Source organism: Myotis nattereri, assembly GCF_964212035.1.
Source record: "Myotis nattereri genome assembly, chromosome: 1".
In the NCBI taxonomy this organism is placed as follows: Eukaryota; Metazoa; Chordata; class Mammalia; order Chiroptera; family Vespertilionidae; genus Myotis; species Myotis nattereri.
Window position 1 is genome coordinate 174464358 of NC_138075.1, and position 25421 is coordinate 174489778.

General features: G+C 38.4%; 1 protein-coding gene across 18 annotated transcripts in view; it reads left to right on the forward strand.

Annotated features, from left to right (window-relative positions):
* MAPK10 (mitogen-activated protein kinase 10) overlaps nucleotides 1-25421 on the forward strand; it is a 284798-nt gene that overhangs the window by 131858 nt on the left and 127519 nt on the right. For all 18 annotated transcript variants that reach the window (XM_081110000.1, XM_081110013.1, XM_081109999.1 and 15 more), the window contains one exon: nucleotides 12535-12704. In XM_081110000.1, the coding sequence (XP_080966126.1) occupies nucleotides 12583-12704 (122 nt within the window). In that variant the 5' untranslated portion in view covers nucleotides 12535-12582. The remainder of the gene's footprint in view (nucleotides 1-12534; nucleotides 12705-25421) is intronic.

A 25421-nucleotide genomic window follows, 5' to 3' on the forward strand; every position in this document is an offset into this window, starting at 1 on the left:
CCCATCGAGTCCCAATGTTTTCATTATTAGCAGTATCATGAATACTCCTGCAGTTGTATCTCCAACCCAAACCTTTCCCTGAAACCAGACTTGTAGTTCAACTCTCTGTTCTACATCTCCTCTTAGGTGTCTAATTGGCATATCAAATTACACATATTCCAAACCAAGCCCTTGATCTTTCCTACAAAATGTCTTTGTTCGTTATTTCAGTAAATGCTAAATCCATCTTTCCAATTGATTAGAACCAAATTTTTGGAATTATCTTTTGGGCAACACTTCACATCCAACTTGTCAGCAAATTCTGTTGGCTCTACATTCAAAACATATCTAGAATCTCATCACTTCTTACCATTCTCTCCATTACCACTCTGGTCCACACTACCATCACCTCTTGCCTGGATTATTGCAAGAGCTTCCAACTTAGCTCACCCCCAAATGTTTACTCTGGAAATACCACCAAGAGTGACATTTGAAAAATATAAGTGAGATCATGTCATGCCTTGGCTAAAAACAAAGCAAAACAAAACAAAACAAAAACCTTGCCATGTTTTCCCATCTTACTTGTGGTAAAAACCAAAATTCTTATAATAAATACCCAAGCCTTTACCATCTAGCCAGTAGGAACCCCTCCCTGAAGTGTTCTTCCTTTATTATCCACTTGGCCCACTCCTTCACGACTTCAGGGCTTTGTTAGAATGCCATTTTTAAAGGGAGATTTTCCTGACTATCCTATTTAAAATTGCCTCTTCTTATCTCACACTGCCTCCTCAACTTCCTTGCTTTTCTTTTTTTCTGCCACACACTTTTCGGTATCTGATATATTATCCCTGTGACAGGTATGTTGCTTCTCTGTCTCCACTAGAGTACATTTTCTTACTTGGGCAGGATTTTTTCAGTGGTGTGTCGGAACCCGCTCACATGGGCTCACAAGTGTTGGTTGTACACATCTCTTCCCAACTCTAAGTTCAATGATGAGAGGTTGGTAGATTAAAATCTGTCACGGAAGGAGTTTTGCATAATGTAAATAAGCAATTGCTACAAATAAGTCCTCTTGCCTCCTCCAACACCCCCGAAATGTTGAACATTTACCAGCACATTGTTGGAATTTTGTCTCATTTGCACACTGCTGCCCTGTAGGACTAACAATAATATGTGGCCTAGGGCAGGCTTTTACCAAATATGTACCTAATGACTGAATACATGATACATGATTATGTAATCAGTTGCAACTGTGCTAGTTCTCTGGCGGAAATGAATGAATTTCTGAGCCCTACCACTTTAAGTTTTATGACTGTGATCCTAGCCATTTACTATGGACATTAAACACTTAAAAAATAAACAACAAATAAAAAAACTAAGTTCATATTTTACATAGTTCAAGATTAAAACTGAATTTAGCCCTACCTGGTTTGGCTCAATGGATACAGCATCAGCCTGTGAACTGAAGGATCCCGGGTTTGATTCTGGTCAAGGGCAGGTAACTGGGTTGCAGGCTCCTCCCTGGCCCGGGGCCTTGGTTGGGGCTAGTGCAGGAGGCAATCAATCGATGTGTTTCCCTCACACCCATATTTCACTCTGTCTTTCCCTCTCTCTTCCACTCTCTCTAAAACAAAAATCAATGGGAAAATATCCTTGGGTGAGGATTTAAAAACCCTGCAAACAAACAAAAACAAAAAACACACACCACTGATCTTAAAAATTATTAATAAAAAATCTAAAAACATCAGCTATTTTTTTAGTCCAAAAAGTGTTTGTATAAGTTGAATTTATTTTCAAATTAGCTCCCAATATTTGAGTAAAGATACAGAATGTAGTTCTAACAAGATCTCTTTTAAAGCAAAGAAATAAAGAGAAGTGAAGCGTGACCTTTCTAATGACTGAACTTTTTGCTTTCTAGGAGCTTTCAGTGGCTAGAAAATATAATGCATAGTCTGTAACTTCCCCAAATTTAAAAATATTATAGCAAGCAGAAACTTTCTATTGGGACTCCATATCTCATTTACTTTGCATATAGAATTTTTATTTGTTAATAACATTTATTTTTTTTCTCTCTCCTGTAGCACTGTTTTCAGAGACAAAATAATATGTTGGCATTTACTTTCAAAATGTGTTCTTTGGAAGCTTCTGGTTTCATGAGACATCTCATGGATTCTTGTGCTGTGGTGTTTCATGTAATCACCAGCAGGGTCAGGTTGCTCCCAATTTCTTGCCAGAGAGTCTATACAAAGACCTAAAGTAATTTGTCAACAATTAGTGATCAAGTATATCCAGACTTCAGAACTCTTGGATCTTAATCTGTGGCTTTTTAAAAATAAGTTATATTTCCAATTTTCACTGTTATCAGTAATAAATCACAGAAAATAAAGTTGCCTACATAGTTATTTATCAACAGAAAATATGTATATTATCTGTAATGGTATTAGCCTTATTTCTTAATTGAATTATTTGAAGAAAATGGGATTAAGTTTTTAAACTGCTCTTACTTGTTTTGTTGTTTTGTTTTGTTTTTATAATCCCATCAATCAACTTTTGCAAGCAAGCAGTTTCTTGTTATATTCTGGGGAGAAATCTGTCTTTGAAGTGTTAGACAATAAAAGAACAATTTTTAGTTTGCACTGGTATGAATCCTTTACAAAAATATAGACCTACAGGGAGTTGAAACTGCAAAAACTCTTGATCCTCTTGAGAAATAGGTAAGCCTTCTTTTTTCAGTTGAACAAAAAAGTACGGAACTGTTAAATTTCATATGAATTAAAAAGTTTTGTGGAAAGTGCTATTTTTGGACCTCTGCTGCAGTGAACAGATGAGTCAGGGTTTTAACCAGGGAATAAAGACACAGAGAGAGAGCCCGTGTTGGAAACTTCAGGCATACCCACTGGTGCCTGCAGAATTTTTGAGATCCTAATGGGCATTACCATTAGTTGTACAGTTTGTGTTTTTCTCACTCAAAGGTGACCACCTCGGGGACAGGACCAACACATCCTTATCTTTGACTTCCAAACCCAGAAATCTGCTTTAATTCAGTAAATGTTCAATAAATGCTTTTTAAATAAAAGAGAGTAAATAAATCTTAATAGAAAACACCACTTCTGGAGTAGAATATCGTTTGCTTGTTTTTCAAAATTAAGTTACTTTCTCAATATCTTAACATCTTATAAGTGTATTAGCAATAGATTTCATTGCGTTTTGGTTATTTTGGTAATCACAAATCAGTGTTTGCCTAACATTTATCTGAAAGTTATTAAATAAAAAGTTATTAACTTATTGTCCTTTCTTTATTTTTTTAAAAATATTTTATTGATTTTTTACAGAGAGAAAGGGAGAGAGACAGAGAGCTAGAAACATCGATGAGAGAGAAACATCGATCAGCTGCCTCCTGCACACCTCCCACTGGAGATGTGCCCGCAACCCAGGTACATGCCCTTGACTGGAATCGAACCCGGGACCCCTCAGTCCCCAGGCTGACACTCTATCCACTGAGCCAAACCGGTTTCGGCAATATTGTCCTTTCTAAATGTTTGCTGATGCTTGAGTTGGTTATCAATTATTTAAAATGATTTTCTTGATTTCTGAAAGTCTGAGACACAGGGGATTCATATTAATGAAGCAACATTTGTAAGTTTAAGTAGCATTAGAACTAAAGGAACTGAGCTCAGTGGGCTTCTTTTTGGCTATTACACAGAAACTATGCCTCTGTGCAAAGTAGGTATCTATTCATTGACTGATTATTATTTGATTCCACCATTTATTTATTCAGCATGTCTTTACTGAGTACCTATAATATGTATCTGTAACTTGCAGAAATTAGGGATACAGGATAAATTATAGGGTTATTCCCTTCAAAGAGCACACTGCCTGATCTAAAGCACAGTAGAGGGTGGCTAGGCTTATAAACATGAAGAAGACCTACTCCTCTTTGAGCTATAGGCCTCCATGATAACTGTGGGCCAAACAATAATGGATCAGAAAAACCCCAAGCCCCTAATAATTACTGAATGCTTCCTATGTGTGAAGACTTCATTAAGATTTTTTCTCTCAATCTTCACAACATTATTAATTATCACAAGGCATTATCCAATTATGCTTCATTCTGGAGTTGGAAACCTCATTATACTAGAAAGTCTTTTCCTGAAATCTTGAACTTGAACTTCTTGAAATCTTTTATTGGTGTACAGTGTTTTGGCTGAAGTGAGTAGCAACTAAATAGAACCACAATGCTATGATAATTTGCAAAGAAGCCTAATATCCCATTGTTCACCAGTAGGAAAAAAATAAAGAATTTTATATAAATTCTAAAAGATGAATGTTATAAATAAAGCTTAAAATATTACTGGGAATATGACAAAAAATAGTTGCCTCATTGAGGAGTTCTTATTGTCAAAATTTTTCTTCAATGCTATTTGAATTCTTACTGGTTTTTGATATAGCACCTTGTTTTTTGATACATGTGATAGTTAAGACTGAGCATGTTGATTTTTTTTTTTTTATAGTTAAAGGATGCCTTGGAACACATAACAAACAGAATAGCAGGCATTGTTTCTGCTGACTTTATATAACAATCTTACAGTGGCATCATGAGATGACTCGATATGCTAGTCATAACTATGAAAATGACTAGCTCAATATCATTTGTGCCAAAAGCAGAATCATCACTTTAGGCACATACTTTCCAGTATCCAAAAGACAATACTTAAAGTATATCAAACAGATTGACCAGTTAATTTTCTGGAGATGCATTTTGCAGCTAATTCATTTCGGCTAGCCTATTGAGATAGATCAATATAATATCATAACACCTCTAATAGTGCTTGCCATACAGTAAGTGTTCAATAAATATTTAACAAATAGATGAAATTAGGCCCTTTAAATTTATATCCTGTTCTGAAAATCCAGTTTTCCATTACCAACACACGATTGTCTGCTTCAATCCTGAATTGTGAAATGTTCACTCTATTTCAAGACAATCCTATATAATAAAGAGCTAATATGCTAATTAGACCGAACAGCAGAAAGACCATCCCGACAACCTTCCAGATGACTGTCCAGATGACCTTCCAGATGAAGCCAGGACTGTGAGGGCTGGCCAAGGCTGAGAGGGGCTGCGAGGGCCGAGCACCTTGCACAAATGTCATTTATCAGGCCTCTAGTTGTTGAATAAGAGGACATGCTATTTATCTATTTCTCTTGGTTTCCTAAGCCGTATTCCCATAGCTAGCTTTATTGTAAGAAACCCACATCACTGTTTTAAATTATTTTAGCTGAACAAATGAGTGGTTTTGTAAAAAAAGAGCACATTGCCCTAACTGGTTCCTCAGTGGTTAAAGCATTGGTCCATAGAGTGAAGGGGGTGTGGTTTTGATTCCGATCAAAGGCATGTATTGGGGTTGCAGGCTCGATCCCTGGCCTTGGTTGGGGCATGTGTGGGAGGCAAACATCTCTCACTTCGATGTTTCTGTGTGTCTCTCACCCTCCCTTCCACACTCTCTAAAAATCAATGGGGGAAAAAAAATTCCTCAGGTGAGGATTAACAACAACAACAAAAAACACATGTCTTGGGGTTGAATGATTGGATGAGCTTCGTTACATATTAGTTGGGACCACTAATTAATAGTTCTAAGACTTTGAGCCAATTAACAGCTCATTTCTCAGCTGTTGTTAGTGTTAAATATCCTATATAAATAAAAGGCGAATATACACATTGTCCCCTTGACTGGGAGTTTAACCAGGAATTCGACCAGGGGACGAGGTCGGCCAGCCAAACTCCCGTGCCCCCTCCCCCTGGCCTGCTCAGCCTTATTGGCCTAAGGGCAGGCAGGCCAGACCCCACCCGTGCACAAATTTGTGCACCAGGCCTCTAGTAGTATATAACAGAATACATATTTCACCTTTAGTAAGTAAGCAATTAATACTAGTTCACCTTTCTTTCTTCCCTTAACTCATATGACTCATGGATATACTGCTTACTAGCTATGGGCACCCCTCAGAAAGCAGCCTGACTAATGTGGAACCTGTAACTGGAAGTGTGGCTATGGTCTTGAATCCCAATGAGAAACTGGTTAAGAAGAGAACTCCCATTATTAAAAGAGCTGCTCCCACAGAGGTTAGCTCTCTGGTAGCATTTTACTATGATCACTCATCAAGGGCCACTCTTTTCAGTGGCCCATTGTAGGCACACTCTGAGGAGGGAGTGCTGAGTAGGATCCTTTCAGGGCATATGCCAGATGACTGCTTTTCTGAGGGACCTCCATGGGCCTGCAGCTTGTGCAGTGCAGTGGCTGAGTAAAATCTCTCACTTTGTGCCTTGTTATCAGGAATTCAATTTCATATGAGTCATATTTACCTGAGACTCAAACTCCCCTGGTGCTAGTGGGAGTGAGGTTCTTATGATAACTTCAGAAAATGAATTTTCTAAGATTCGCATGGGAGGATGGGATGTGGAAGAAGGCTTTATTTGTGTGTAATTACATTTCTCAGGTTCCAAAGTCCCCTGCCCCTAAGCCAGTCCTGGAAAAGGTGCAGCTAGCATTCCAGCAGAGCCAGAGCCAGGCCAGTGTCCAGAGCTGCTGCTCCATGTTGCAGCCGGGTGTGGTTTAGCATTGAGTTAAAGTTCATTAGTCCACGTGTGGAGTCCCACAGGGCTGTGGGCCATGTGGGCACAGGGGAGCACATCCCCCTGCCACAGGAGAGCCAGGGAACCCAGTGTGCCAGAGAGAGAAGAGAGAAGAGCCACCTTCTGTTGTTTGGAAGTTTAAATATTCAGGTCTTGTGAACTCGCAGTAGCCATGCCTATCCTGGCCACTGACTTGTTCTCCGGTATGACTGGCAGACAGGTAGGCGCCTTTCCACATCCCTCAGACCTTTACTGGGCTTGAGTCTAAACAGTCTTTGTGCAGTCCCTCCCCCCATTGATCAGCAGGGAATAGACTTGGAAAGTGTTAAATGCAGCTTTTTGGCAAAGCTGTATAAATGGCCTGCCTATATTATCTAGTCTTCCCTTTGTTCCTTTCCTATTAAATAATAACCAGATTATTGCAATGGTATCAATATGAAACATATTTCTATATCTGTTGATTATTTGTATATTCTGTGCCCATTGTTTGGTTCCAGGTTTATTATAGAAAGAACTATTGAATATATTCTTCTTGTACGTAAGTGATAGAGAAATTTTACCTTTTCTATGAACTTCTTTGATGCATATATGAGATCGATGAATCAAAACTTGCCACTTGTTGCTGTTGTGTTGTGTTGCTGTCATTTTTTCTTTGGCTTTCTGGAAACATGACACTAAGTTTTGTGCTCAAGGCAGTACCTACCCATAACTTAAGACCTTGGGGCAGACTGTCATCTCCCAGCCTCTGCTTTATTTGACATTTGTTCTTAAAACCAGACTTAATGGTTTTAGTGTTCCTATATCTTTTATGGTGAACTGCACAAATCCTTTTCAGAACCACAAGGAATCTATATATATAAAAGCCTAAGTGACTGTTATGATCAAACGACCGGAACAACCCGTCCATCAGTCAGTATGACACACACTGACCACAAGAGGGCAGACGCCCAACGCAGGTGGTCAGTGTGCTCCCACAGCCAACCTCCCACGGCCAGCCAACCTCCCACAGTCCCTCCCCCCAGCTGGTCCCTCCCTCAGGCTGGTCAGCCAACCTCCCGCAGTCCCATCCCATGGCCAGTCCCTCCCCCCAGCTGGCTGGCCCTGATCCGCCCCAGTCAGGGCTGGCTGGCCAACCTCCCACAGTCCCTCCCCCAAGACCAGCCAATCAACCTCCTGCAGTCTTTCCTTCTCCCACCCCCCCCCCCGCCCCTCCCCGGCCAGCCAGCCTCCCTGGCCCTGATTGGGACTGGGTGAGACGGACTTGATTGGCCCTGATTGCCAGCCAAGTCTAGGGACCCCACCCATGCATGAATTCGTGCACCAGGCCTCCAGTATAAATAATAAATGAATGAAAGAATAAAGTAACTTGTTCAAGGTTTCAGAGCTATTAAGTGCAGAAGTAATCCAGGCATATCATTAAAAAGAAACTAAGGAAGTTTAACCTCTAAAAATTCTTAAACCTCAATATTTTCTGCTCAAAAATTAACTAGCAGTAACATAGCACAGTCATGCACACATGAAAACGGGAAGGGAGTGCTTGTGGAATGTAGGTTATTCAGTATGAGAAAAATGCAATCAAGGCTTTGGACACCGGCAGGATAAGATCAGTCATATGGGGCATTTTTCTTTGCAAAACTCCATACTTATAGGCCAGCAACTGAACTGATGATGGGGACTCGTTGCACAAGGCCCTTCCTTACAAGCCTACACAAAGTGCAGTCTTTTCACAGCACAGATTATATTTAGAACAGACTTCCTCTCTCCCTACCACATGGCCAGTGGCAAGAAAGCCTTCTTTTAATTTAGCTTTAAAATTTTTGGCAGATGGGAGACGAGGAGAAATTTGCCTTGAATTTTTGCAAAAGAAAATTCAATTAAATTCTATTATATTCACATAGAAATAATTATTGAAAGATTTGACTTTGGGTGGTGGGCACATGGTTCAATATACAGATCTTGTAACATAGAAATCCACACTTGAAACTTACATGTTCACGTTGACCAATGTCACTCAAATAAATTTAATTTAAAAATAAAATATCTTTTATTAAAAAAGAAATAATTGTTGAGATTTAAATACAAGATTAATATTCAGTGGAGGAATTATTTTTAAAAATAACTTGATCAATAGAATAGACTATTCTAAATCTGTAGTTATTTTGAACCATAATGATCTTCAAAATTTACCATTGTGTTGATTTATAATTTTTTAAATATAATATTCCTTCTTTGTAATTCTTTCTTTCTTTCTTTCTTTCTTTCTTTCTTTCTTTCTTTCTTTCTTTCTCTCTCTCTCTCTCTCTCTCTCTCTCTCTCTCTCTCTCTCTTTGTCCCTCCCTCCTTCCTTCCTTTCTTTCTTTCTTTCTTTCTTTCTTTCTTTCTTTCTTTCTTTCTTTCTTCCTTCCTTCCTTCCTTCCTTCCTTCCTTCCTTCCTTCCTTCCTTCCTTCCTTCCTTCCTTCTTTCTTCTTTCTTTCTTTCTTTCTTTCTTTCTTTCTCCTTTCTTTCTTTCCTTCTTTTAAAAAATTTATTTAGAGAGAGAGGGAGGGAGAGGGAGAAAGAAACATCGATGTGAGAGAGGAACATCGATCAGCTGCCTCCTGCACACCTCCTACTGGGGATCAAGTCCACAACCAGGGCATGTGCCTTGACTGGGAATGGATCCAGTAACCTTTTGGTGCCTGGCCGATGCCCAACCAACTGAGCACACTGGCCTGGGCTGTCATTAACTCAATCAACATATTCTTTTCTGGAAAGAGATTGTCTATTTTGCTGAGAATTTATAAAAATCTTGAATTTCAGACAGTCTTCCCAAGCATTTTAGTATAAATGTAATATAAAGAATATAAAGAGATGATGGAAATTTTGAGCTAATTGAGAGAACATTGGTCAGGCACTCTATTGCACCTATGAGATAGGAAAACACATCTCTGGGGATTATGACATCTGGGCCTGATAAACAGGTGCTGATATCAAGGAGAGTCATCCTGGCATCATTTTTAACTTTTGCATCCTTTGTTTACTTGGTTTGACCTGCATTACTTCCAGTTTTTGCCTCTCCAAATAGCCCTCTTTGACTGGTGACATCTACTACCTCCCGTGTTTTCTAAAATAGTTGTTCTGAGACTGATGGTCGCCAGAGGGGAAAGCAGGTTAGGGGACTGGGTGAAACAGGTGAAAGGGTTAAGAAGTATAAATTGGTAGTTACAAAATAGTCATGGGGATGTAAATTATAGCATATCATCAATATTGTAGTAACTCTGCTTGGTGCCAGGTGGGTACCAGAAATATCAGGGGAACACTTTGTAAAGTATATGATTGTCTAGCCACTATGCTATAGACCTGAAACTAATACTAAATAATATTGAATGTAAACTGTAGTTGAGAAATAAAATTTAAATAAAATGAAATGGAAGTTCTGAAAGTGTGAAGCTTTTTAGAAATACAAATTCTTAGTGCTACCATAGTTCCACTGAATCAACACTTTTTAGGGGGGTCTCAATGGTTTGCCTTAAATTACTGCTCTTCTCAATATGAATTTTTGTTTCTCTCTTTCTAATTATCAGCTCTCTGGTTCTTCTCAGTTCAAATCATAAGTTATGGGACCTAAGTTAAGGATATTCTAAAACATGTAACTGGAGAAATTTTTTTTAGCATTGACAATATTTTTCCATAGTGTGCTTAATGGTATATTTTAATAGGCACTTAGAGAAAAGTTTGTTTGAACTTTACAGTTATGACAAACAAGACTGCCTGGAAATTGGGGATAAAATATACTGTGTTAAATATGTTCTATGCTTTGTAAAACTCAATTTGCATTTGTAAGCTTAGGGCACAGACGAGATCTGGGGGAAGTTCTTCAACACAACACATTGCCATCCAAGAAAATTTCCAATGCTGTTATCCCTGAGTCTTACTGCTAATAATTAAAATAGCCTTTCCCCAATGATTTGAGAATTATTACTTTCAAAATGTATTTCCTAACCTTTAGATTTTATTTTAAAATTTAATTCAAAATTAAATATAAAGAGGATACTTGAAAGGAAAATGTGTGTGTGAATTCACAATTACTGTAATGATGATTTTCAATCTTATTTTGAGAAATTATGTGCTCCGAAATGGAGATAAAAGATCACTGAGTAATTGTTATTGTAGAAAATACGCTAGGGTATTAGGCATTTCATTTGCATAGCTTTTACGGGTCTTTTTGACTGGGAAGTCTCTCGTTGTTCAAAGTTTTGCTACTGGTATAAGATCTGTGACTGTTTTAACCGTTTAATGAAACTACCACCAAGCCTGTATATATAGTTTCCCTATTATATGAAAGGTCCTGTTGTGCCTATGTACTGGGAAAGACGAAGGGACTGCTCAGGAGTGTGCACACTTGCTAGGACATAGTGATCCATCCGATTACAGCAGGAGGTGTGGGTCATCCTTGTCCTAACCAGGATGCTGGTTTCCAGTTTGTGTGCCATCAGTCATGGAATCTGGCAGACCACAGAGACACCAAGTCTGTCCCCTGAGGCAAATGCAGAAACATTATTTCTGCTGCATGATAAGAGTTTTTCTTTCTAAATATCCCAGGCAGAGCTGTGTGATCTATTTTGCAGTCTTCAGGGGAAAAACCCTCAGTGAGTGACTCTCAACGTGTATCAGAATACTTAGGAACTTCTTAAAACAGAATGTTGGTCCCGTCCCAAGGAGTTACTGGTTCAGTTGGTGTGGGGTTGGAGTGAGCAATTGCACTTCTTTTTTTTTTTTTTTTTAACTTTATTTTTATTGTTGAGACTATTACAGATGTCCCTATCTCCTTTGCCTTGCCTATCTCCACCCAGCACCCAACACCCTTCCCTCTGGCCATCACCACATTGTTGTCCATATGTGTCAGGCATGTAAATTCTTTGGCTAATCTCTTCACCTTCTTTCATCCAGTCCTTGCCCCCACCACCCCTCCCCTCAGACAGCTGTTAGTCTGTTCTCTGTTTCCATGCCTCTGGTTCTATTTTGTTTGTCAGTTTATTTTGTTCACATATAAGTGAGATGATATGGAGTATATCTTGCTCTGACTGGCTTATTTTGCTTAGCATAATAATCTCCAGGTCCATTCATGCTGTCACAAAAGGTAAGAATTCCTTTTTTTTTTTTTAATATATTTTATTGATTTTTTACAGAGAGGAAGGGAGAGAGATAGAGAGTTAGAAACATCGATGAGAGAGAAACATCGACCAGCCGCCTCCTGCACATCCCCCACCGGGGATGTGCCCGCAACCCAGGTACATGCCCTTGACCGGAATCGAACCTGGGACCTTTCAGTCCGCAGGCCGACGCTCTATCCACTGAGCCAAACCGGTTTCGGCAAGAATTCCTTTTTTTAATGGCCATGTAGTATTTCATGTACTATAGCTTTTTTATCCACTCATCTCCTGATGGGCACATGGACTGTTTCCAGATTTTGGCTATTGTAAATAAAACTGCTATGAACATAAGGTTGCATATATTCTTTTGAATTGGTGTTTCGGGATTCTTAGAATATATTCCCAGAAGTGGTATCACTGGGTCAAAAGGCAGTTCCATTTTTAATCTTTTGAGGAAACTCCGTGCTATTTTTCACAGTGGTTGCACCAGTCTGTATTCCTACCAATAGTGCACAAGGATTCTCTTCTCAGCATCCTTGCCAGCACTTGTCATTTGTTGGTTCACTAGTATTGATGGTAGCCATTCTAAAAGGTGTGAAGTGATATCTCATTATGGTTTTAATTTGCATTTTTCTGATGTTGACCATTTCCTCATATGTCTATGGGTTTCTGTATATTCCCTTTGGAGAAGTGTCTATTCAGGTCATTTACCCATTTTTTAATTGGATTGCTTGTCTTCCTGGTGTTGAGTTATAATTCACTTGTCTCATGTTTTTGTTGTTTTTTCACAGGGATTCGATAAACAAGTGGATGTGTCATATATTGCCAAACATTACAACATGAGCAAAAGCAAAGTTGACAACCAGTTCTACAGCGTGGAAGTAGGAGACTCAACCTTCACAGTTCTCAAGCGCTACCAGAATCTAAAGCCTATTGGCTCTGGGGCTCAGGGAATAGTTTGGTAAGTGAAATGGATTTAAAATATATATACTTATAATACATGTGTTTGTAAGATATGTTTTTATTGATTTTAGAGAAAGAGGTAGGGAGAGGAAGGCAGTGTGGGGAGAGAATGAGAACCTCTCATGTGCACCTGGACAGAGGATCAAACCTGCAACCTGGACATGTGCCCTGACAGAAAATTGAACCCATGACCATTCCATGTATGGGAGGATACTCCAACCTAACTGAGTTACACCAGCTAGGGCTTAACCTATATTTTTAAAGGAAACACCCTTTGTTAACGACACACACACACACACACACACACACACACGCACACATGTGCGTGCATACAAACACAAACAAAAAAATCTATAAATAAATTGCATGACTGAGAGGGAAAATACATGCTACTGAAGAAAAATAAAACTATAAGCATTATTTTGTAATTCATTATCCATTTGCTACCAGTATGTACAACTTCACTTGTGACTACTTTTTGTGGTTTCAAAAATATTTATTACACTATAGCCAGTAAAAAAAAAAACAACCCAGAGAACCAGAGGTTATAGTAGCTATTATTAGTGCACATAAATTTCATTTTAATGTTTTCACATCAAGAAATGAGGGGATATATGCTAAGATAATTAGCAAATAAAATTACCTACATTCCAAAGAAGTATAAATGCTATCTCAAATGTCTCTGTGAGTTTTAAAGTTCAATGTTTAAAGTTGTTACCTATTTAAAAAGTAGTATTTTTTAAAAGTTTGCTGAATATTTCAAAAATGGAAAGATTCTGTGATCCTTGGTAACCATTTTTTTAGACATTTTCCAGTGGCCAATTGAAATGACAAATCAAGATCTAATTTACCTGTTTCAGATTCATAACTATTTTATTTAGATAGTTTTAAATAGTATAGCAATTAAATGTTTAGTATGAAATATTTAGTATGAACTTATTAGTGTAATAATTTTCAATCTGATAGCTTGCACTTATAAGTAAAAATTTGGGGCATGTATATTAAATACATATATTTATGTTTATAAAAGATATTTATGTCAGTATTTTTATTTGTTATATAACTTACTGCTATATTAGTAATGTTCATTTAAAAACTTAGGGGAATGGGGGGTGGGGAGTGATTAATGGGGGAACTTGTATGCATATATGCATAGCCCATGGACACAGACAATATAGCGTGGTGAAGGCCTAGGAGGGGCGGGTGAGGAGTGGAGAGGGCCAATGGGGAAAAACATCCAAAGGGGACATCTGTAATACTTTCAACAATTAAAATAAATTTTAAAAAATCATGCACAGTTTTACCAGATGAGATAAAGACTTTTTGAGCAGTTTTAGGTTCACAGCAAATGGAGAGGAAGGTGCAGAGATTTTCCCCTGCATGGATTCCTGCATTATCAACATCCCCACCAGAGTGGTACACTTATTACAATTGATAAATCTACCTTGACAGATCATAATCACCAAAGCCCATAGTTTACATTAGGATTCACTCTTGCTGTTGTATATTCTATGGAGTTGAACAAACTTAAAATGACATGTGTTCATTGTTATGGTATACAAAGTATTTCTACTGTCCCCAAAATCCTCTGTGTGCCTCCACTACTCCCAGCCTCGGGAACCATTGATCTTTTTACTGTTTCCTAGTTTTGCCTTTTCCAGGATGATTTTAGATGGAATCAAACAGTATGTAACCTTTTCATATTGGCTTCTTTCACTTAGTAATATACACTTAACATTCCTTTTCATGGCTTGATAGCTTATTTCTTTTTAGAACTGACTAATATTCCATTGTCTGGGTGTTTCACAGTTTACTTATCCATTTAACTACTTTAGGCTATCTTGGTTGCTTCCAAGTTTTTGAAAATTATAAACAAAGGTGTTTTAAACATCCATGTACAGATATTTGTGTGAACATAAGTTTTAAAGGTTCACTTTATTTTGACAACTGGTTTTAAGTTTACTCTGAATGCTTAGTTACTGCAAATGGCAGAAGTGCAGGTTGGTGCACTTACTAATCCTTTTACTCCATTTAAACCTCATTTATCAAACATACCAAGTTTTTTTTACGGAAATTTGCCCAGTAAATTTCAGTCTTTAATAGTGTCAATCAGTAGTTGTTTTGGAATTTGAAAGATGGAATATTTTAATATTTTAACTGTGGAGCAAACCTTTCATTTTGAAGATATTTATACAGCTAAAGCAATTTTATTTATGTATTTGTTTGTTTATGGTGCAGGTATGACACAAAACAGTTTCATTATTTAGTAGGTAAAATGATGGTTGCCCCAAAGCTTAGGGTGCCTTGACCCTAATCTCCAGAATCCTTGAATATGTTATCTTACGTGGCAAAACAGTATGTAACCTTAGCAGATGTGATTAAGGTTAAGGGTCTCAAAATGGGGAGGTTATCCTAGAATATGCGGGTGACCCCAATCTAATCATGTGAGTCCTTGAAAGTGGGAAAGTAAGGCAGAAGAGTGGGTCAGAGAGACGCAATGGGAAGGAGAGAGAGATTCTAAATCTGAGAGAGACTTACTTGCCTTATTGCTGCTGGCTTTGGAGATGGGGGAAAAGGGTCATGAGCCAAGAAACAGGGTGGCTTTTAGAAGCTGGAATGGGCCTCCACTGACAATCAGCAAGAAAATGGAGGCCTCAGTCATATAGCCACAGGCATTGTAATCTGCCAACGAACCCGAATGAGCAAGGAAACAAATTCTTCTCTCACATGTTCAAAATGGCACTCAGCTGCTGGCACCTTGATGCTAGCCTAGTGAGACCAAGGGAGGACTTCTATCTACAGAACAGAATATAAGATTATAAATTTGCGTTGTTTCAGCATCTAGGTTTGTGGTGATTTGTTGAGGCAGCAATACATGGTATAGTAAATAGTTTCTATTAAAAGCAGGCAAAATGAACTATAATGTTTTTAAAGGTTTTAAATGTTTCAGAGTGCCTCTGTTAAGCCTCCCATCTGAGAAATTCCTGCTTTATTTTAAGTCACATCTTTAACTCTGGGAAATATGTGACCTCTGCCAGCAGGATAAAGTGTGCATGGGAGGGACCAGTGTTAATGTGTACATTAAATAGAGTAAGATATAATTTATTTTCTAGACCACAATATATGTTTATATTTAAGTTTGCATCCTACTGGATGGTTTGGGTACCACTTGGACAGTGGGGTTCACATTTAGGAGATCATTGCATTCATGAAAGACTTTCAAATGAAATAGAAAATATAAGACCAAAAATACTTACAGAGGAGAGATGGGAGGAGGAGAAGAAAGTGGTTACTGGCTGCCTTTTTCAAAACTGTAGAATATCAGAAAGTTTTCTTAAGGTTCTCAGTTAAGATGCTCAAATAGTTACTGGGATTATTTCATTTTTTTTAATTAAAACTCCCACGGAGAATGAGGACTGCCAGTGAAAGGAAGCTGATGGTCTTTTAATGATTCAAAAATAGATCCAAAGTAGAAATTTTGCTTAAAAAGTTAACAGATCTTCCCAGAAAGATTTGAAAAATCTACCATTAAAATTTTTGTGGTACGTTTTATAGGACATTTTGGATCTCTTTCCTTGTATAGGATGGGATGATCCTAGGTCTCTGGCATAGTAATAAAAATATATTTCAATAAGTAAATGTCTTTGAGTAAAACTATTAACCCAGCTTTACAAAAAAAAATTGTTGACAGATTTGTCAGTAAAGGGACACCTGAATTTCAAAATGTTAGCCTTGTAGTTTTCTCAGATTATCGTTAGTCTTTTTGTCCATAGCTGAGGGAAATTAAACTAGGGAAGACCTAGATGAAGGGGAAGGAAAGGGGTAGCATACTTCTCTTCCTACCTATTAATTCACCACTCTTCCAGCACGTTTCTTTCTTCTTCCTTGTCCCTCTTCAATCTAGACCGAGATATTTTTGTTTAATTATCAAAACTAAAGTTGGATCAGTTATGTACTATTTTTCTTATAGATCTATTCTCATGTTAATTTGTCCTCTTTTCAACCTGCCTTTAATTTGATTTTCGCTTTATGTTTTTGTCAACAATGAGTTCATCCACCTCCCTCACACCAAGCACACTTCCATTCCCAGACATGCCTTCCTCACTAAGCTTAGTCATTTTTAGCTTTTGAGTTAAAGTGGGAAATATGTGACTCTCACTTCTACTTGACTACTTATTATTTGGCATAATTTCAATATTGTTGTGTCTTGGGAAATAGAGAGCCTGAGGAGAGGAAGAGAGATGGCGGAATGGTTGGTCTGTGGAGCAGTCAGAACACACACAATATTTATTAATGTTTGCTGTCTTATATGGGCACAGTTCATGGCTTCCCAGAACAATGACAATAGTAATATCAAAGATTGCTGACCACAGATCAGCACAACAAATATAATAATAGTGCAAAGTTTGAAATATTGTGAGAATTACCAAAATGTGGCACAGAGACATGAAGTGAGTAGATGCTATTGCACCAATAGACTTGTTTGAAGTAGGTTTACACAAACCTTCAATTTGTAAAAAATGCAGTTTCTGCGAAGCGCAATAAAGTGAAGCGCAATAAAACAATATGCTTGTATTCTGCTGCTCTGTGTGAGCAGAGAAGTCCTCGTAGCTTCCTTGGTGGGGGATTGCAATCTATGAGTTATTTAACAACAGTGGTTGGGAGCCAGATGAACAAATCATTTCAGAACATTTTTAAAAACTGTTTTTATTGATTTTCAGAGAGGAACGGTGAGGGAAAGAGAGATAAAAATATCAATGATGAGAGAGAATCATTGATTAGCTGCCTCCTGCTCACCCTCTACTGAGAATCGAGCCTGCAACCTGAGCATGTACCCTGACCAGGAATCGAACCATGATCTCCTGGTTCATGGGTCGACACTCAACCACTGAGCCACTCTGACTGGGCATCATCTCAGAACATTTTCAGAAGAGGGTCTCATTAGCATTGTTTCTAGCTCCAGAACAACAACAACAAAAAGATCATAGGGAGAAATCAACATTGTCTTTTCTCACTCCATCCTTTTATTGCTTGCTAAGCCAAGAACATTTTCTATTGTCTTATTTCTTTATTCAAAGATGATTCAAACTGACAGTGAAAGAGGTAGCAAAAGTCAACAACCAAGTTTAGCAGAGAAGGCTTACCAAGTTTGGACTGCTCATTAACTGAAAAGAGCTGATTGCCTAGTTTTAAATGACAGGATATAAAACTGTATTTTTTCCTTTAGCTTGTTTTCTTTGTCCTCTACATGTAATCATCTTATGAACAGTCCTGATCCAATTTTGAAAAATGATCTTTTACAGGATATTTATATCAAAGATGTAAGCTTAATACTGACAAAAGCATAGAGTGGCTTATTGTAAAAAAATCTGTGCCTAGAAAAATTAAGTATTTAGAATTAAGATGATATACTTTATGTTAGCTAAACTTTTCTAAAATTCCAATTAATGCTAGAGGATGGCATTTAATCAACGTTGAAATAATTGTTGTTATAAAACATTCTCCAGTGGACTAGTTTATCTTAAATTAGATATATAGCCATATATGTATATACATAATGAATATATTACCAACATATAATATACTAGAGGCCCGGTGCACAAAAATTTGTGCACTCGGGGGGGGAGGAGGGTCCCTCAGCTCGGCCTGTGCCCTCTCGCAGTCTGGGACCCCTCGGGAGATAACGACCTGCTGGCTTAGGCCTGCTCCTGGGTGGCAGAGGGAAGGCCCAATCCCTAGGTGCAGCCCCTGGTCGGGCTCAGAGCAGGGCCGATTGGGGAGTTGGGGCGCCACCCCCTGTCATGCACAGAGCGGGGCGATCTGGAGGTTGTGATGCCACCCTCAGTCACGCTCAGGGTAGGGCTGATTGGGGGGTTGGGGCACCGTCCCCTGTCACATTCAAGGCAGGGTCGATGGGGAGGTTGCGGCGCCACTCCCTGTCACACACAGAGCAGGGCCAATCAGGGGGTGGGGCACTGCCCCCCGTCATGCACAGAGCAGGGCCCATCAGCGGGGTTGGGGCTCCTTACCCTGTCACGCACAGAGCAGGGTCAATCAGGGGGTTGGGAAACTCCCCCCTATCAGGCACAGAGCAGGGCTGATCAGGGGGTTGGAGCGCCTTCCCCTGTCACGAACAGAGCAGGGTGGATAGGGAGGTTGTGACCCCACCCCCTGTCACACACAGAGCCGCAGGGCGATCAGGGGGTTTGGGCGCTGCCCCCATCACACTGATCCCGGTGCCGGGAGGCCTTGCAGCTCCGCTGATCCCGGTGCTGGGAGGCATATTACCCTTTTACTATATAGGATAGAGGCCTGGTGCATGGGTGGGTGCTGGCTGGTTTGCCCTGAAGGGTGTCCTGGATCAGGGTGGGGGTCCCCACTGGGGTGCCTGGCCAGCCTGGGTGAGGGGATGATGGCTGTTTGCAGCTGGTCACACACCCTTCAAGGTGGGGGTCCCCACTGGGGTGCCTGGCCAGTCTGGGTGAGGGGCTGCGGGCTGTTTTCAGGCTGGCGGGTGACTGAAGCTCCCAAACACTCCTTTTTTTCTTTTTTCTTTTTTTTTTTTTTTTATTCTGGGCCAGCTTTAGCTTTGAGGCTTGGCTCCAACCTGCTGCTGAAATAGGTTTCTGGCCTTTGCTTACAATGTTGCAATCCTGCTGGCTGAAGCCCAGAGGACTAAAGCAGGTTTCTGGGGTTTTGTTTAGCTTCTATATTTGTTACATAGTTGCTTAGAGTTGCAGCTCAGAGGCCTGCAGCGGCAGGCGGGGATCGTTGGAGTCCTCCGTCACTGAAGCAAGCAAGCCTCATGTTAGTTTCAAGCTGCCTGGCTGCCGGCAGCCATCTTGGCTGGCAGTTAATTTGTATATTGCCCTGATTAGCCAATGGGAAGGGTAGCAGTTGTACACCAATTACCATGTTTCTCTTTTATTAGATAGGATAGTATTTGCATAAAATATATACATACTAATCTAATGGATTAGTGTATCTTAATTGAATATATATGCTATGTACCATATATATATATATATATATATATATATATTATGTCTATAGGATATATATCGGTTTTTTTTCACAAAAAAATTGAAAAATTATTTTTTCTGAATGTCCTTTAGTTAGTGGTCTATAGCAGTGATTTTCAACCTGTTTGCCCAAAGAATTTTTAAAACATGCAATACCAGACTATTTAGTCAAGAGTACTAATCTCTTTTCCCTTAGATTGTCAAGTAAAAAAAATGTCAACAGCCAAAAAAAAAAAAAAACAAACCAAAAAAAAATCACACCTGTTTGTTGTGAATGACTCAAAATTAACTTTTTTATGTTAGAGCTGCAAATATATATATTTTGGTGTGCCAAAGAATTTTAGTAATTAGTTTATGTGTGCCATGAGATAAAAAAAAAAAAAAAGGTTGAAAATAGCTAGTCTATAGCAATAAGATCCTATGCAGATAATCTAAGATTTAAATTGCCAGGCATGCTCAGCCAAACCTCGGGTGTTCACATATTCTTACTTCAACATCTTCCTTCGATAAGTGGAAGTGGTGTGCATAGTGAGCCTGTCTAGCAATATCCCTGTAGCTTGGTGAAGTTAAGGGTTAGATAGACTGAAAGGAAGTCTAGAATTTTTTTTAAGAAGTCTAGAATTTGTGTATTGTCGTGTGTGTGTGTGTGTGTGTGTGTGTGTGTGCGCTACACTGAAGGAAGGCAGGGACAGAAAACATTCCATAAGTAACATGTAGTACAGGAAACAAAGTCTTTTTTATAGCATTTTATCTAGTGGGCCCTTCTTTGGACTAGCATCTGATACCACAGCTATATTATCTTGGTACATATATGCAGATACATATTGTTTAAGCCTTGTTTACTTCCAAATAGGATTTAAAGTGATGAAAAGAAATAGATGTGACTTAGTGTACACCTAACATGTAAGGGATTTGGGGGAGTGGTGGTTGCTATGTCCATCAGGGAAGAGTCTCTTGAGGGGTACTGATAACATGAGTCTCAGTTGTTGACTGAAGAGCTAGGTCCCCCATGCCTGTGATAGTAGGGGTATAGAAGGAAAAGGGGTTTTCTTTGTGGTTTGTTTTGTTTTTGTTATTTTAATTGTGGAACACAATTTGCATTTTGCTTTCCAACTTAGTAGTAATAGGAGTAGTAATAGGTAGAATTACCTTGGGTAGGCCAGAACTCTCCTCAAAACACAAACCAAATATAACAAAGTAACAGAACCAAAAACCAAACCAAAACAAATCCAAAATTGTTCAAATGCTCAAAAAAAAAATTACTGGTAATACTGCCAAATCAAGTAACATTAGCAGAGCAAGCACTATTTATGGACTAATTTTCAAATAATAAATATTAGCTTCTGTGTGTACTGGAAAAGAAAATGGTTTGTTGAAAGTTCCTCCTTCTTAATGAGCTCATTTTATTTTTTAAAAAAGACACTATAGACTCACTGATGCTTTTAGCAGCTTTTCTCACCTTAGTGATGAAAAATTTAAGCTACTCTATCTATACTCTGATTTAATCACCCTTGAACTAATAGCACACATTTGCAAAATGAATGGCAAAGATTAGGGAACATCTGTATATCTATATATATATAAGCCTAAGCGACTTTTAGACTGTTCAACCGGTAGCTATGATGCTCACTGACCACCAGGGGGCAGATGCTCAACACTCAGGCATGGAAACATAGAACAGACTGATGAATCTCAGAGGAATGGGGGGAGTGGGGAGGGAGGGAAGAGATTAACCAAAGATCTTACATGCATACTAGAGGCCCGGTGCATGGATTTGTGCACTACTGGGGTCCCTTGGCCTGGCCTGCAGGGATTGGACCAAAACCAGCAGTCCAATATCCCCTAAGGGGGTCCCAGATTGTGAGAGAGCACAGACCAGGCCAAGGGACCCCACCAGTGCACGAATCTGTGCACTGGGCCTCTAATATATATATATATATATATATATATATATATATATATATATATATATATATACTAGAGCAAAAGAGACTGAAATTTGACCATCTTAAAGAACATGATGAAAGGTATTCAATATTTATTTATTGATGATTATAATTAGGAAGGAAATTAAGTAAGTTCTCTGAATTCTGTAAAATATTTGCACATATAAAGATCATTTATTTAATCACAGATACTTTAAAATACCTTATATTATCATTTTCAGCCATTATAGTTATAAATACACTTATTCCATAAAATAACTCAACTTGCCTTGTGCGTTATCAGTGGTAGTATTTAACTTTCAAACTCTCAGAATCTCAGTTTACTCGTCTGTAAAATGCAGATAACATCAATAGCTCACAGAACGCAAAAAGTATAAAATAAATGAGATACATGACATCACCTTATAAATCTGATACTATCATGACTTTTAGTAGGTTCAAAGAAGGTGACTTAATGTTGTTCTTTTCTAACAATGGAAAATTGCAGAATGTTAACATACAGGGTGTGGCAAAGGTAGGTTTACAGTTGTGAGTACACAAAACACAATTTATTCATGTACTATTATTTTTAATGATTGTATTATTTTCCATACAAACAACTATAAACCTACTTTTGCCCCATCCTATACACCACCCAGGAAGATGCTTGATTTTCACAGCTGCTTAATTATCAGATTGGGCATATTATATGAATGTTATTGTTGAGAACATGGGATTTAAAAAATGACTTTACTAATATTCTATAAGTGACTCTGTCAAAGAAGCATCTTAACCTTTTCATTCCTATCTTTCAATCTGAACTTCAGTTAACCAAGATTTATTACAACATTAAGTATTAATCATTAGTTTTTAAATTTGCAACATGGCTGAACCGACCCAGCGAACCACCTTTAAGCACAGGATTTGGATGGAAATGTCTTATGGTTGTGAAGCTGATGGTATGAAGAGAGATGGGTAAAATCACCCAGAAGGTTTCTCAAAGCCCCAGCTGTCCAGGGTAACACAAAAGAGACTTGATCAGTGGGTCTAGAATGATGATTTTATTTTGTTTCTGGAAACATCACTCATGAGCCTAAGGCACACTCTCTTGTTAGAGTTCCTAATGAGCCATTATGCTAAATGACGCATACATCTTTAATCACACATTTCCATTTAGCCCCTGACCAGGGGAAATTATTACCCTCTGACCCACATCTGGAATATCAGCACATTTTGTATCCCTTCATTTTCCATTACTATTACAATTTAGACACTTAATTACAACCTCCCTGAGATAATGAGTATTGAGTTTCAAATATTGTCTTTTATATTCTAAGGAGGTTTGAGGTGGTAATGGTTCAGTGAAATAGAATAGAGTAAGACACTTGCACATTTTGCTGTTCTTCTTGGCTCCTTTGCATAGCTTCAGCCCCAAATATTTATTTACCATATTTTTTTTAATCAATGAGTAAGACTTGTAAATATCATTTATTTTCCTTCAGAGAAAATGTGGTGCTTTGAGGAACCATGGGTAGAAATTTGATGGCAATATGCTTATTGGAAAAAGCAAAATTATATAAAATCCTTATTTCTGTATGTATAAAGTATATATGTGTTCATATTTATAAATATGTAATTGTCATTGTAACAGCTGATGCTGAAGAGGTTGGATTGCATAATTCTCAAAATTACATTTGAATTTGGAAGGTATTATGGACATCTATTCTGAGTTCTGTCATTCTTCAGTAAATTTATAATTAATTTACATCCCTGTAGTAAAAATTGGCAGTAAGAGTTTGTAGCCCAGAAACATTTTTTTTTTTTTTTTTGCAGAGGGGAAAATTGTCCTTTAAGTTTCCATAGATAATTATTCACTTACAGATGATTGAGCCTTCTCTATAAATCTTTATTGATATAAAATCTAATGTCTTTTATATCCAAGAGAAATAATTAGGAACGCATTATTTATTTTTCAGTTTCTACTGCAATTCCAAAGATTAAAAGGTTAAGTGAGACATTTCTTTTAGGACCTGTCTTCTAGGGCATGAAAAAGATATTTTCATGGCAAAAACAAGATTATTTTATGGTCCATGTACCATTTTGCCAGGTGCATAATTCTGAATTGCTAAGATTAAAGTGCATCTATGGTTATATTTTTAAAAAATAACCTATAACCCAAATATAAATAACTAAAGACTTAATTCTGCACTATTCAGTACGTCTTGTAAAAGCCAACATTCCTCACAGGAAGGAAGCGATGCCTTCAATTAAGTTAAATTATGCTGAATAACAGATGGCAATTCCTGTTCCTCAGATTCCAGAAACAATTCTCATTTACTGCTTGTAGAGGCCTGTCCATTCTATCTGTAGATAAGGTGGCTTAATAAACAAAACACCCATAAAACAAAAGGAGAAAGCAGGTAGGTGTTATAAATATTGTAACTAAAAAAGCTAGGTTAGAGGAGTGTTTTATAAAGCTCTGAAGGAAGGTACCTGGCCCCTCTGTCCGTAGAGTCATGCTTCTGGCCCTTTCTGGCATCATGCTCTGTTTATAGAGCCTGAGCTGTCTTGCTAATCATGGATTTAAATGTGAGAGCTGAGGACAAAGGAAGACATCTTTTGGTTTGGAAGTTCAAGTGAGAGTTCTATCACTTTGCATGTCCAAAGTTATGAATCCAGGATTGAAGCATTGCATTTTCAACTTCTCTGTATGATGGCGGCGGGGGGGGGGGGGGGGAGGGGGGGTGTCTAAATCACCATCAGAGAGGGTCCTTAGCTACTTTATTTGACATAGTGTTTCTCTTATTTAGAGACATATGCGTTAGAATTCCCTTAGCTATGCTCTTCTTGATTTATATTCACCTTAATTTTTTATTATTAAAAATGTTTCCACAGAAGATTTTAAGATGTTTATTCACAAAAATCAAGATTTTTACTCCTAATCCAGGGAGTTACAGCACCAAATATATTTTGAAAATTTTTTTTCTTTTCGGTTCATCCACAACTGGGAAATATGGTTGGGGAATGTGTGCCCTGCACAAGGGCAGGTGGTGAGGGAGCCTGTGGGGTCTGGACTCCACCTGACCTTCACCTGCCCAGCAATGCGCCTTGGGGTCTCCTTACCCATAGGAGCTACCTTTTCCTGATTCACACATCCACACTAGAGGGACCAGTGGCTGATAATGAATGAAATTTAACTTCAGGTGGCCAATGAGAGAGACTCAATTTAACTCGCAATAACATAACTTGGAGAATAACTAGTATAGAGGCAATCCAGTAAGTTTAGGATGCTATTAGCTGGCATGGAGATTTAAGGCACCTCAGAAAATGGAAAGAATCAGGGAGCAGAGGAAAATTATAAGCCAACTTGTCCCTTTAACCTGGTCCCTTTCCCACATCCTTTCTCTCCTGTATCTCTTTAGCAGGGGTCCTCAAACTATGGCCCGTGGGCCACATGCAAATACAAATATTGTATTTGTTCCCGTTTTGTTTTTTTTTTTTACTTCAAAATAAGATATGTGCAGTGTGCATAGGAATTTGCTCATAGTTTTTTTTTAAACTATAGTCCGGCCCTCCAACGGCCTGAGGGACAGGGAACTGGCCCCCTGTTTAAAAAGTTTGAGGACCCCTGCTTTAGAGGCATGATTGTTCCAAGGCCTCCCTCTTCTCTGAGCCTGTCATTCTTCTGCTGGATCAACATTTTCCCTATTTAGCCTGGAACCATGAAAGTGATTGCAAAGACAGTCTCAGATGCTCTATTTTCTTACC